Raw genomic sequence first — 13,404 nt, forward strand, 5'->3', positions numbered from 1 at the left:
CTTCTGTTGTCTCTTCCTCCTCCTCTTCCTCACAGGCAACTGCCTTACTCTTCTTTTCACTTTGCATGGGCTCAATCCTGCTGCAGCAAACTTTTCATAGAAGTCAACTTTTGACTAGAGCAGCAGTTTTTCCACACACAGTGTTACTCTGCTTTCCCTTCTGGTTGTTGTTGAGATGAATTTTTTACGTTCCCCATGGGCTGGAATCAGTTCAGACTGAGACTCAAACAGCCAGAGTCCAGAGAAAAAAAAAAGCTGCTGCTGAGTCTGAACTTTCAAACAGACAAGGACGAGACCAAATCCAGTTTAAAGTTTAATCACTAAAAGTTCACGTCAGAGCCTGAAGCTAGGACCAGAAACTGAAACTGAACGATCAAATTTTGAACATTTCACTGTCTGAAGCATCTCTATCTAAACCTATATCTCATGGACAAAAATGTGGTTTTCTTTGGTCAGAAACATGAAAAGCAGTCGAGCATCTTTGTGGCAAGTCAGCGAATAATCTTTATTATGCCTGCACAATCTCGCCGGATTGAAGATTAACATATCAAACAGTTAAAATTCATTTCATTCATTCCTTTGTTTTTAAACATACAAAATCACTATAAAATGTCACTCAGTAATACTGTGTCATTGCAACATCTCCTGTGTTTCTTTTCCAACATTCACAAAATAAACTGATAGTTTCACCGCACCGCTTCCTGTGGTAGAAAAAAAAAGAAATCTAAATCATCACAACTGTCTTCAAAAACTCATCACCTGCTCTCTCACAATAAGACCATTTTCTGTCAAAGAAAATCAAATGAGGAAAAAAGGTCTGAGAATAAATTAACTCCAAAGTGTTTGTTGTTTTATATAGAAATAAAGTCACAGCATGGCTCCTCCTGATCCTTTGATTTCACTTTCTGCAGCTCTGTGGGGAAAACCTTCCATCACTGGTGTGACAAGATGAAATACGAAACAAGATACATCTCCCCCTGGTTTTAAAATCTTACTTTTACAAGGAAAACAAACAAGATTTACACATTTTCTATCCAAATTTGTTTGCCTAAATATCTGAGCAAAATAATGTTTTTGCTCAGAAAAAGATTGTCTTTAATTTAACAAAGTCTGAATTCAGTATCTTGCGCATCCAAGTCAGTAGGATGATGGTATCTTGTAAAATATTTGCAAGTCGCTTGCAATGTTCAAATTTTAAGCTGCAAGCAGCTCGTCTTTTAAGGTAACAGGTTCCTGCAAATTGATTTCTTGATGCACAACTTGGTATCTTGTTCATTAAAATTATGGTATCTTGCGTGAAGTTGTCGCAGGTTGATCCCAAGACTAAAATCGGAAGAAGTTAGCATCTTCTCAATGAAAAATGTGTTCCAATAAAATATTTTTGTGCTGCAAAAGTTGGTATCTTGTTCATTCAAGTTAGTCAGATAACTGTGTTTTGTTTGGTAGCTGTTGCACATTTCTTAAAAGTTGGTATCTTGTCAATCTAATTCAGCAGGCAACTTACAACTATCAAACAGGATGCTACCATGATACTAACTTACATGAACAGCATAGCAATTTCTGTAAACAAGCAACTTGAGTAGCCATATTAGTTCAATCAGGATACCAGCTGGAGTAAACAAGATACTGACACGTACAAACAAGATTGTAACTCGGTTATAAATGTGTGTAAAAAAAAAAAAAAAAGAAGAAGATACTTGTGAGGGCAATTTTTCAGAACAAGATACCAACTTGTGCCAGCAAGATACTTATTCTGTGTGAACAAGATACTGACAAGTGCATCCAGTATGTTTGTTCATAGAAAGGACAAATAGTGTGAAATTATCAGTGTATGGGCATTTTTATCTTGATTAAAATTGTTATGCACATGCCAATATTTTGTTTGCTCAAGATTGTATCTTGTGCTAACAAGATACCTTGTTGATATCTCCCTATCATGACTCACTTTAGGACTTCGGATCTTCCATCCTTCACAATAACTTACTGATTTGCAGGTCTAACAGATACACAGAGTATGAAACAGGTTTACTTCCAGAGAAGTCAACGCCCAAGGTTGCTGCTGTTGCGGTGATTCTTGTGTCTTCGTGAGACAAAAGAATGAATAAAACATTTGTACAAAGTGTAAAAACTGTCTGAAGGAGTAAAAAGTCTTTGTGTCTTCAGTGCATGAGGATGAGGAGCTGCAGCAGAGGGAGGGACGAAGAGATGAAGAGTTCAGTTTTAAGGTACGGTGACGTGGAAAGGACTGCCAGGGACGTTCTCGTCCCCCCATTTAACGATGAGGATGTAGCTGCCCTGTTCTTTCACCGTGTATGTGACGTTGTACATCCTGCTGCCCATGTGTTTGACGTACACCTCCTCGCAGGGCGTCTTTGGCCCGTGAACGCCAACCATCAGCATGTTGGTACCTGCAGAAACACCAATGTATGATTAAAATGTTTGTCATTTAAAGCCAGGGATCGTTCTTCTTCTTCTCTTTCCTCACCTGCTTTGCTGCAATCCACTGTGAACGTGTTCTTCTGACCTATGAAGGCCTTCGACAGACCGGCCCCTCTGGAGATGACTTTGCTGGCGTCTGAGGAGAACTTGGGTAGAGAGGTGAAGGCTCCTCCCATCACTGATGATTTTGTGACAGTTTCCACGAGAACAGACGATGTCTCGTGCAGACTGTGACCACCTGACAGACGAGGCCCTGCAGAGAGATTCAAAGAAATATATATGACACAACTGTGGATACAAATTTAACAGGATTCTGATAATTACGCAGCATGCCCTGTGGTACTCCAACTCACCTGAGACTTTAGCCTTGAATGGGCTGCCTACGATGTGCTGGGGTCCTGCATACTTAATGGAGATCAGGTAGTTCCCAGGAGCCATGGGTGTGTAGGAAACCTTGTATCCCTCAGCACACTCCTGACAGTCCATCTTCACCTTTGATGGTCCGTCGATGGTCACAGACAAAGCTCCTGAGCCGGCGTTGCATGTATTTACGATAAACTCAGACGCCACACCTTGAGGAGTGCAAAGGGATAAACCGCCATTAAAAACAACTGAGTTATTCTGATAAAGGTTTTGAAGTGAAAGAGTACTCAGTCTAAGTTAATACCAGTTGTTCCTCCCTCCAGTCCTGGTCCAAACGCAGACACCATGTCAGGGTCTCCAACCTGTCCTGGATCACCGACTCTGATCTTGAAAGGACTGCCAGGAACATGGCTGCCATTGAAACGAACGTCAATTGAATGAACTCCATTTTCTCGAGGGACGAACCGGATGGCGTGCTGATCTGTGGAAACACATGGTGGACAAATTACAAATATGAGGAAGGATTGGTTTTACGAGAACTGGCATCCACAAAGAACTGGGTGTCATCTGCATAGAGCAAAATAATGTAATGTTGATGATGATGATGATGATGAGCCTTGTTCCACTCCATTTTTTTTTGTGTGTTGTAGCTTAGACTAGGCAAGTGGACCTAGAATTACAAAACTAGGAAGAACCAGAAAGAAGCAAAGCAGTTTGATTGATCTAAGGTGGATCCAGACCAGTGCCATGTGGCACTCCATATCTATTTTTTAACGTTTGATCATGAAAAGGGAAATGCGTTCATCCAAATTTGTTCATCTGACGTATACTTCTATTTTGCAAGTCTAACATTTCCCTGCCACCAGCACTACTGATTTAAAATACACTGTTAAGTACTTTCACCAGGAGGTGTAACCTTGTCTTACCACTGTCCAGCTCTGTGATGAAGCACTCCTCGATGGCTCCTGAAGGTGTGTGGACTTTGGCATCGATCAGCCCTCTGGCGCCGTTCAGCTGTACAGCAAAGGAGGCCTCCTGCCCAACCTTCAGACCCATCTCCTGTTATATAAAAGGCCAAAAAAAAAAAAAGGTATAAAACCAGTTTAAATAATTTAAATGTGGGAGATAAAATTGGCTTCCCATGTAAATACTAGCTGTATATTAATCTTCAAAAAACAAATGAATAAAGTCAAATCTGTAGTATTGTGGTATGTCTTGCTGTTTTATTATATTTCAACCCTGAATTTATACACAAGGCCAGTTTATTTTGAATATTTAGAAAAAAATGTAGCTTAAACAGGAAGGTGGAGGCACATGTTCACACATTAACACCGAAACACTCGGTACAGAGCAGCTGGTCACAGTCTAAAAATAAATCTATTCACCGTAAATCAAACTGTCACCTTTGATATAGCTGGTGACACGTTGAAGAGAAGACTCTTCATATATCAGTGACCTCAGCTGGGTCTGCGCAAACTGATTTATTGAACTTAATGAAGGTTTGGGTTACACGCTCTCACCTGCAGGCTGGTGATGGTGAGACGGCGAGCGTCGTCCGACAGAGTGGCGACTGGAACGATGAAGGGGGAGTCTGGGATGTGCTCATCGTTGAACTTGATGGAAACTTCATAGTCACCTGGAGAAAAGTAGAAAGACAGCTTTCATAAATTTTTCATATTAACATCAAATCTGAGAAATCAAGGTTTGACCTCTACTCTGAAATGGAAAAAATGAAAATCTTATCACGTGTTTTGTCTTATTTTCAAAAGAAAATGTCCTTTTAGCCAATAATAAGCCAGTTTCACCTGACTTGTCCAAAAAAATATCTTCGTTCAAATTGAGGCACAAGGTAAAATTGAGGACTGAATTTCTGGAAAAAAGTTAAAAATATCTGTCAATGGAGCAAGAGAAAAGTTACTTGTTTTAGATATTGTTCTAGTTTCAAGACATTTTTCTAAAAAAAAATTTTTTTTTCTTGTACCACTGGCAGATTCTTTTTACTTGTTTTAAGCAATTCATGCCTCATTTTGTCTTGAAACAACTTGAAACAAGACATAATTCTGGACAAGGCAGGTGAATGTGGCTCATTTTAAGTCTGAGAAGGCATTTTCTACCGAGAATAAGACAAAAAACACTTGATAAGGTTTCATTTTTTGCAGTGTTAATAATGGAAAACCCATGCTACTCTGTAAACTAGCAGCTATAACATAATAATTCAGCTACTGACTTTCTTTATTTGAGCATATTCTCACAATTTCTCAGGTTTCTCTAAAGATGAAGTAGGTTATTTCTTGTACAAATACTTTTGGTTATTATGGTTGACGAGTCATTGCAAGCAGTACCAGCAATGCAGCATTTGTTTCCGTAAGAAGCTTCCTATCAACGTTGGAGGAGCAGAAGCACTTTCTATCTTATGCTGAAGACTGAAAATGTGTTTGATTATAAATATAGTTCAACTAAAGGCTATTTTGGTCATTAATAAACCCTAGAGTTTAAGTTATAGCAGTAGAAAGAGTTCAGGGTTTTTGGATCTTTGATAAATAGAACTGAGCATCGTCCACATATCGCCTAATTAGCTCTATGTTTACGCTGTTTTGCTGATAATCAAAGAATGAAAATAAAAGTGCTGAGGATTCAGTCACTTTTGGGACATTCTCACCCTTTGCAGAAGAAATTCAGAATCCAGGTTGCATCCAATTAATACCCATGCCAGGACCTGAATCTAGAGTCTACTTTTGGGGCTCACCTGGCTCTTGCACCACATAGGCTACTCCACAGGATCCATCCTTCCTGTCTTCAAAGGTGATCTCAGCCTTGCTCGGTCCCTCAACAGCAATGGACAGACCTCCAGCTCCAGCCTCTCTGGTCCAGATACTGAACTCAGCTGGAAAACAAACACATCTCATCTTTACCACCAATGGAAACAAAGAAGAAGAGGAACAAAAAGATTAGAGACAGATTTTATTTTATGCAAACCTGGGATTCCTGCGACTCCTCGGTCCAGACCAGTCCCCCCTGCTCTGACTTTGTGGGCCCCTCCCTCTCCCAGGGGGCCCACAGTAAACTGGAAGGGGCTACCGGGGACGTGCTGGCCTCGATATTTGACATTAACAGTGTGGGCTCCCATCTCCTGAGGTATGAAACGGACGCTGTAGGTGCTGTCTTCTCCTCTGATGATCTCTGCGTCTTCGGTCTTTCCTCCTGGACTCGTCACCTGAGCTGTCATCTCCTGGTTAGCTGCCTCACCTGAGAGGGAGGAGAGAAAGAGAATTAATGGAAAACTGAAGAATAAAATTAAAGATGATCATAGTCAAACCTTTGCAAACCACAAGCTTGATTTTTTTTGTTTATTATAAAATTGAAATTATGACAGACAAAATTCAACACCAGTTTTGGTACCACAGGAAATTATCGGCATCCCGATAATGGCATTTGCATGCAATATCACAATTTAACTGACATTCCCATTAGAAATTCCTTCATGCACACACCAGAGACTCATTATTATCGATGCAGTTAGAGACACAGCATCACACTCTCGTCCACACACCGTCCTGCAATGGCGGTCGGCTGCCGGCTGGCATGCCATTGAATCCGCTCAGACCATCTCGTCCCAGGAAGTCTCCGAACACGTCTCTGAAAGGTTCGCCTCCCACTTGCGTGCTCTCCTCCACCCGCACCTCCCTCTTGGTCTCCCCTGCTCTGGTCTTACTGATCTCCGTCCGCTCGGTGCGAGTGTAGGTGTGACTGCTTCGAGTGAATGTCCGAGTCAGACGCTCCTGAGCTGACACCATGTGGAACCAGTTCCCTGAAAACCAGCAGGGGGCAGCAAAGGGGAGGAAAGAAGGAGGAACAAAAAGAAGGAGATGAAGAGGAGGAAGCAGGGAGGACAGGTGGAAAGAGCTGGAGGAGGAAGTGATGTCACAGCTCACCTGGTATTTTCAGGTTGAGGTCACAGGTGCTGCCCACTGTAGCGATGGAGGGAGCTTGTCGTTTCCTGGTGATGCTTTCCTTCATTCGTCCCTCGCCAAATACCTTCACAGTGAATGGACTTCCTGTTCCCGCCAAAATAAAAGCAGAGTTTAAAAAACTGGAGTACAGAAGTTTGTCCTCCAAAGGTTGGTTGATGTAGCTTGATTTGTACCTGGGACGTGCTGATCAGCAAACTTGATGTTGATGATGTAGTTCCCAGGTTCAGTCGGACAGTAGGTGACTTTACACGTCCCATCCTCCACGTCTTCACAGTTAATGTCCACTTTACTGGGACCCTCAATGGACAGACCCAGACCTCCATAACCTGAATGAATTTTTAATTCATTACAAATCAAGTTGCATTGATATTTTTTTTATATAGAAAGGAAAACTTTGTTCCAGTTCAGTTTTTGTTTTAAGCCAGATCTAGACATACCTGCATTCCTGGTGTCCACAATGAACTCAGCGACCTCAAAAGTGTGTCCCTCCACTAGACCCTGACCGTAGACCTTCACCTTACTGGCGTCTCCAATCTCCGACTGACCCACCATGATCTTAAACGGGCTGTTGGTCACATGTTTCCCATTCTTCTTCACGCTCACCACGTGCTCCCCCACTTCCTTTGGCGTGAACGAGATACCTGAGGTAGAAACCCTCCATCATAATTTGCTTTCACTCGAATACTTATTTCTTAATCTGTCATACTGACTCTCGGTAACCTATACTTTAACCAACCATCCACTTAGTAGGCACTAACCGATGTGTCTGTTGGGCAGCCTCTTCAGCAAACATGGCTCCTCGTTACCAGACGGCGCTCTGATGCTCGCAGTCAGACTACTCAGGTCTGTCTCCATGATCTTTAGGGAAACATCTGTTGAAGTGCCCACATTGAGCTGAGATGTCCTCATGGCTTCATCACCTGGATAACAGTCAAAAGAAACATGTCAAAATAAAGTTTCCTGAAACCTTTTGAGCCTATGAAGATAAAACTGCATATCGTCTGCATAAAGGGAGATTCATACAGAGAAAGTGAATCAAGTGACAAAGAAGGGAAGAAAGTAAAGGTAGGGGGGCTGTTTTAGCTCTGTTGGCAGAGCAGGCATCCCATGTATGAAGTCTATAGTGTCATCAGTGTCAGTACCTGTGATCTTGGCCGTGAACGGGCTGCCAGGGATGTGTTTGTCGTCAAACTTCACAATGATGTTGTAGTCCCCGGACGCAGTGGGCAGGTAAGACACAGTGCAGGTCCCATCTTTGTTGTCTTTACAGCTGATCTCTGCTTTAGAGGGACCCTCAACAGCCAGAGACAAACCACCTGCAGACAGGCACAAACAGAGATTTTTCAATTAAGTATTTTCAATTCAAGTATTTTTAATTAATCTATGACAACATAACTCGATTTGAGAACTGGTACCTTCTCCAGCATCTTTAGTAACAATAGTGAAGGTTGCTGGTCTGTTCATTGTGCCGTGACTTAGACCAGGGCCATAAGCAGTCACATGACCACTGTTAATGGCATCCACATAGAACTGGAGTGGACTCCCTTTAACAGAGAAAACACAAAAGCAATATAAAAGATGCAAAAATTTGATACAGTGTAGTCCAGTTTTTAGACAATGGCAGATTAATACAAAAGTCGATCTCTACACTGATGATACCCCACTCATACTTCAGGTTGAGTAAATTCCTTTATGCTGCCTAAAAATGACAGTAAATATGTGTTGTGTCACCTGGGATGTGGTCTCCATCGTACTTGATGTCCATCTCGTGCAGACCTCGCTCTGTGGGTGAGTATTTTACAGTAACTGTGCCGTCCTTGTTGTCCGTGATGTTGGGAACAGCGGTCCGACCAGAAGGCATCCGCACTTCACCTTAGGGAAGAACAAAACTCCATGTTTTAGAATTTTTAATAATGAAAGAGTTTGGTTATTATAGTTTAAAAAGGAATAAATTATCCCTCAATACTGGTAAAACCAACTTCATGATATTTGGTAATAAATGCAAATCATTAAACCCTGTAGTAAACATGGAAGGTATTGAAATCAATAGAGTAAATGAAATAAAGTTCCTAGGTGTAACTATAGACTAAAACTTAAATTGGAAGTCACATATAAATGGAATAAAAACAAAAATAGCAAAAACAATGTCAGTGTTACATAAAGTACAGATCTTCTGTACAACTCTCTGATTGAGCCTTAATTAACATATTGCAGTGAAGTGTGGGAAAGTGCCTGTAGAAGACAAACCCATTATTCATTTAGCTACAGCTACTGTAGCTTGATGATTTAATTGAGTACAAAATGCTACAGGTTTTGTGCAAAGCTCACCGAGAAATATTACCACGTAACATTCAGTGTAGATTTGTTAAAAGGAGAAGTAATAACAACTAGCTTTTTGGAAAGCTAAAGGCATGCTGGCCTTAGTTTTGGTTGTCTGTTCAACTGTCTATTTAACAATTCTGTAAGTAAATGGGCAGATACTATAAGACTTTTTCTTCTTTCTACTCCTTTTCATTCATTTTGAGACTTGTTTTTTTCTACAGTACTTCTATTATTTAATGTTATCCAGAATTCAATACAGCCTAAACTAAACTAAACTTAACATGTGTTTGAAATTGTGTTTTGAACATCTGAAACTTTTGTACAGTGCTGCTGCCAGTTCTATCCAGGACACTCTTGTAAAAGAGATTTGTGATGTCAATAAGACTTCCTCAGTTTAACGCATTAAAATAATCCACAAAGGCATATTTTGTTTTCCACTGTTGTTAAAAAAAACAGAGTTTAAAAAAGTTCAGCAGTTTGTAAAGCTTGAGTAATGAAGACTTGTTCTAACCATCCTTGTGCCAATTACCCAGCAGATTGAATAGTGACATGCAAATTATCTCCTACCCTGCAGCAAAAACACAGAGCAGACACTAACACTTGGATTTTGACATGCAGAAATGAGCAGAAACATTTTCCCCGATCTACAAATCTGACTGATTCTCTAACACCAACATGCACACGAAGCTGCTCTTACCTGTGATCTCTCCTTTCTGCACAGTGAAAGGAATGACCAGGCTGAAAGGGCGGAGCATGGGCTCCATCCCATCCACGGGGCTGATGGGATCATCTGTGGCCTAAACAGAGCCAAATAGGAGAAGGGGGGTCAGTGAAACTGTTCTAGCCTTTACTGACATATGGTCCAAAGAGGATAGTCAGATGGAGGAAAGAAAGAGAAGGAGAAGAAGCAGAGCAGGACTGCAGAGAGGCTGGATGGAGTACGACTGAAATGGGTCTGACACCAGTTTTAACAAAATAAGCGATCTGTCCCGTCCACCCCCTCCAGCAGTAGACACATGATCATGCAGATTAAACATGCAGCACCATGCAGAGCCAATCAGATAATCTATACATGAATGTGGGTTGTCATTGACTGAAACAGCTCCAGTGAACTGACAGAATCTGTAAAGAGGACAGTTTGAACGAGGAGCAGCGCTCTGCACAGAAGCAGCAGGTATGTAATGTGACTGAGTACCCATTGAGGGGAGAAGCCCACATAGGGAGAGTAGGGCGTCTGTAACTGAAGCTTGTCACATGGTTCCTCTATTATTGGGACGGTATCACACGCCTAACAGGGAACAAGGTATAACCTTTAAGAAACACACCAACTCACACACTTCCATGCACAAACACAAGCAGAAAACAGTCTAACTTCAAAAAATCAGATTCTCGTATTGTTAAAATGACAAATTATCTGTATTCACAAAACAAACTACCTGAAACATCAATCTTCACCTCAATCCAGGCTCACTCTCAGGGTTGTTACTCACCACCACATGAAACGGGCTGTTCGGGATGTTCTCCCCTCCAAACCGGATGGTGATGACGTATTTCCCTGGCTCAGGAGCCGTGTAGTAAATATCAAAGGTCCCATCAGCGTTCTCCACTACGTCCACGTCCAGCTCTGCTCCGTCAGGGGTCGACACCTTACAGGTGACTTTACCTTTCCCAGCAGCCTTTGCATCCACAGTGATGACTGTCTCCTCCCCGATCTGGATGGTTGGGCCAATACCAGAGCCTGACCAAACAGAGGAAAGCTTGTGATGTTAATTCAACCAAATTATCTTGACATAGATGTGCTGTATCAGAAAGTTGCTCTTTATAACTGCTGGTTTTGTCATAAGGTCAATTCCATAGAGGGTTTCCCAAAGCTAGCTACAGATTTAGCTAATGAACCATTACTTGTACCAAAAGGATGCTTGTACTGTAGTGGAGCCCATTGGGTTGGCTACCAAAGGAAACAACAAAAAAGGTCATTTTTGGCTCAGCAGGCAATTGGCTCCATAAAAAAAGTCAAAACTGACAGTTGATGTTGGAGGCCTGAAGCTGTGAAGCCAAAACTAGCAACATGCTAGCTTTGAATGGCAGACTCGTGTCTAGATCTGATTGCTTTGTTTGTTCCAGATTGCTGAAAGTGCATTTAGAGAGTCCAAAGCAGACTGACCTGGTCCATGTCCTCCAATTGACACTGCAAGAAAACAAGAGACTTTAAGAAGTAGTAAAATTTTGGGCTCTGAAATCTGATCAGTTTGATGGGCGGAGTCTTACCTGTGACAAGACATTTGCTAGCATCCCCAGTAGGCAGGGCATGGATGCGATAAGGTGAATATGGGATCTCGTCTCCTCCATATTTGATGGTGATGGTGTAACGTCCTGTCATGTCTGGTACATACGACACCGTGTATGTCCCATCTCTGTTGTCTCTGATGTTTGCCTTCTTGGGTTTTCCTTCAGGGTCCTGAAGGCACACAGACAGGAAGTCAGAGTTTTTGGTTCTCTAACGTGAATCCAATGCTGTAAAGAGACATCTGGAGTACTGGCCATCAGTGGTCTCAGTGTTGTGCCGGTTGGTTCTTTATATCCTTTTCTTTTTCCTATCCTTAACCTTGGTTTACCTTTGCTGCTTTCTTTACTGTAGTAGGAGCATTAACAGGGCCAAACTCTTCGGACCTGGAGACCATTAATGTTCATCGTACCCACATGTACTGTTTGAAATCTCACACAGGGGCTAAGTCTACTGAAAGCAGCTGAGGGAGGGATGGATGGAGGCAGGTTTACGAAGCACCCTTGTTAGTGGAGGACTGAACACCACATCTGTGTGTTAGATCATTAGACAAACTGAATGAGGTCAGTTCACATGGAGACCATAAAGGGAAAGAGGGAGAGGAGGCTGACTTGGTGTACTCATCTGCTTTTAAAGACATAATTTGTGTTTTCTTTCATCTGATATTTGATTGAAGCTAAAGAAAATCTAATCCACTGTCCTGATCAATCTCAATTGTATTGCATTGTATTAGATTATATTGGATTGGATCGGACTGGATTATACTGGATAGGTTTTGGTTGGATTGGATTGGCATGTATCTGACTGGGCATCAGTAAACATAGCAGGACTAATCCGGACTGAATTTAATTGGATTTCACTGATCTAGATAGACCCAACTATACTTGGCTGGGCTACATATGAAATGGTAAAATTGAACTGTACAAGTTTTTGACTGGATGGATTGGACTAAATGGACTGGAATGGATTACAAAGGTCTGGAATTTGGGCTAATCTAATCCAAATCCTGTCAATCATGTCACATTATCCAAAGTTCCAGAAAAGCTAGATTATAGAGTGAAAGGCAGAGAAAGTATCCAGATCTAAAAATAGAAATAATTAAGTTTCCTCAATGTAAACATATAAAAACACTGCAAATAGGACAAGGCCTCAGTTGTCTCAAATGATTTCACTTATTCATATAATTATCTTGAAGAGAGCAGAAGATTTCTCTGTTTTTAATGAGAAAGGGTTTCAGGGGAAGGAAGGGGTAGGGAGGGCATGAGACATGATGAAGAGTGGAGAGTTCAGGCCTTACACAGCCTCTTCTATGAATTCTGAAGGGGATGGTTTTCTTTACTATATGTGACTCCCACACCCTCCTGCCCCAGTCCTCCACAAACAGAGAGGCCTCGCGCCTGCACCCATCCGGACCCTGCAGGGACAGCAACAAGTCCCCAACGTGGGATAGGAAGTCACACAGAGGGTTTGAATCAGGGTTAAAACAGAGAGATTGTGAGAAGGGTGTAGGAGGAAGTTTATTTGAACCATGAAAACATCTGAGTCTATTCAATGGGAAAGATCCGGCAGGTACATCCCTTGTCTTTACCAACTCTTGTTTCTGCCTTGTTTTCCTTGAAGAACCTTGTTGAGTCAGAACTTAAGTTGAAGACTCACCAGAATCTGAACAGTCAGCAGCCCCTCCCCAGCATCTCTGGCATCGATGGTGAACTCCACAGGAAGACTGGCTGGGACTCCGGATGCATTCAGACCAGGACCACTGGCTCGAACCTTACTGGCATCATGAGCAGGCAATGTCTTAATCTTAAAGGGACTGAGAGAAGACAGTGTAAAAGTTAACAATTGAAGGAAAACAATCGTGTTATGATGTATTCCTTTCAATACTGACCTGCGAGGGACTTCCTGGTCGGCATATTTGACACACACCGTGTATGGACCATCATTCGAGGGTGTGTAGTTGACCGTGTGAGTACCATCACCGTTATCAGAGATGCTGATTGGTTCAGCCACACCTAAAGGAACAAC

The 13,404-nt window shown here is 41.9% G+C and overlaps 1 protein-coding gene across 12 annotated transcripts in view; it reads right to left on the reverse strand.

Annotated features, from left to right (window-relative positions):
• Positions 1-494: 494 nt before the first annotated feature.
• The window catches only part of LOC141810394 (filamin-C-like), a 45,510-nt gene continuing 32,600 nt past the window's right edge, over positions 495-13,404 (reverse strand). For 2 of the 12 annotated variants that reach the window (XM_074697893.1, XM_074697896.1), the window contains 24 exons: positions 13,268-13,391; positions 13,036-13,192; positions 12,677-12,793; positions 11,364-11,553; positions 11,260-11,283; positions 10,586-10,833; positions 10,291-10,383; positions 9,793-9,892; positions 8,505-8,645; positions 8,189-8,317; positions 7,916-8,089; positions 7,532-7,693; positions 7,211-7,414; positions 6,947-7,099; positions 6,735-6,857; positions 6,353-6,610; positions 5,779-6,048; positions 5,549-5,686; positions 4,323-4,438; positions 3,729-3,861; positions 3,107-3,283; positions 2,793-3,011; positions 2,486-2,692; positions 495-2,408 (listed from right to left, as the gene is read on the reverse strand). In XM_074697893.1, the coding sequence (XP_074553994.1) occupies positions 2,221-2,408; positions 2,486-2,692; positions 2,793-3,011; positions 3,107-3,283; positions 3,729-3,861; positions 4,323-4,438; positions 5,549-5,686; positions 5,779-6,048; positions 6,353-6,610; positions 6,735-6,857; positions 6,947-7,099; positions 7,211-7,414; positions 7,532-7,693; positions 7,916-8,089; positions 8,189-8,317; positions 8,505-8,645; positions 9,793-9,892; positions 10,291-10,383; positions 10,586-10,833; positions 11,260-11,283; positions 11,364-11,553; positions 12,677-12,793; positions 13,036-13,192; positions 13,268-13,391 (3,845 nt within the window). In that variant the 3' untranslated portion in view covers positions 495-2,220. Of the gene's footprint in view, positions 2,409-2,485; positions 2,693-2,792; positions 3,012-3,106; positions 3,284-3,728; positions 3,862-4,322; positions 4,439-5,548; positions 5,687-5,778; positions 6,049-6,293; positions 6,611-6,734; positions 6,858-6,946; positions 7,100-7,210; positions 7,415-7,531; positions 7,694-7,915; positions 8,090-8,188; positions 8,318-8,504; positions 8,646-9,792; positions 9,893-10,290; positions 10,384-10,585; positions 10,834-11,259; positions 11,284-11,363; positions 11,554-12,676; positions 12,794-13,035; positions 13,193-13,267; positions 13,392-13,404 lie in introns of those variants that run through there. The other 10 variants (XM_074697898.1, XM_074697895.1, XM_074697897.1 and 7 more) reach the window with 8 other exon arrangements.

The sequence above is a fragment of the Halichoeres trimaculatus genome, unplaced genomic scaffold (assembly GCF_033239565.1).
Source record: "Halichoeres trimaculatus isolate MK-OKI-2021-1 unplaced genomic scaffold, fHalTri1.1 fHalTri1_scaffold_21, whole genome shotgun sequence".
NCBI classification, from domain to species: Eukaryota; Metazoa; Chordata; class Actinopteri; order Labriformes; family Labridae; genus Halichoeres; species Halichoeres trimaculatus.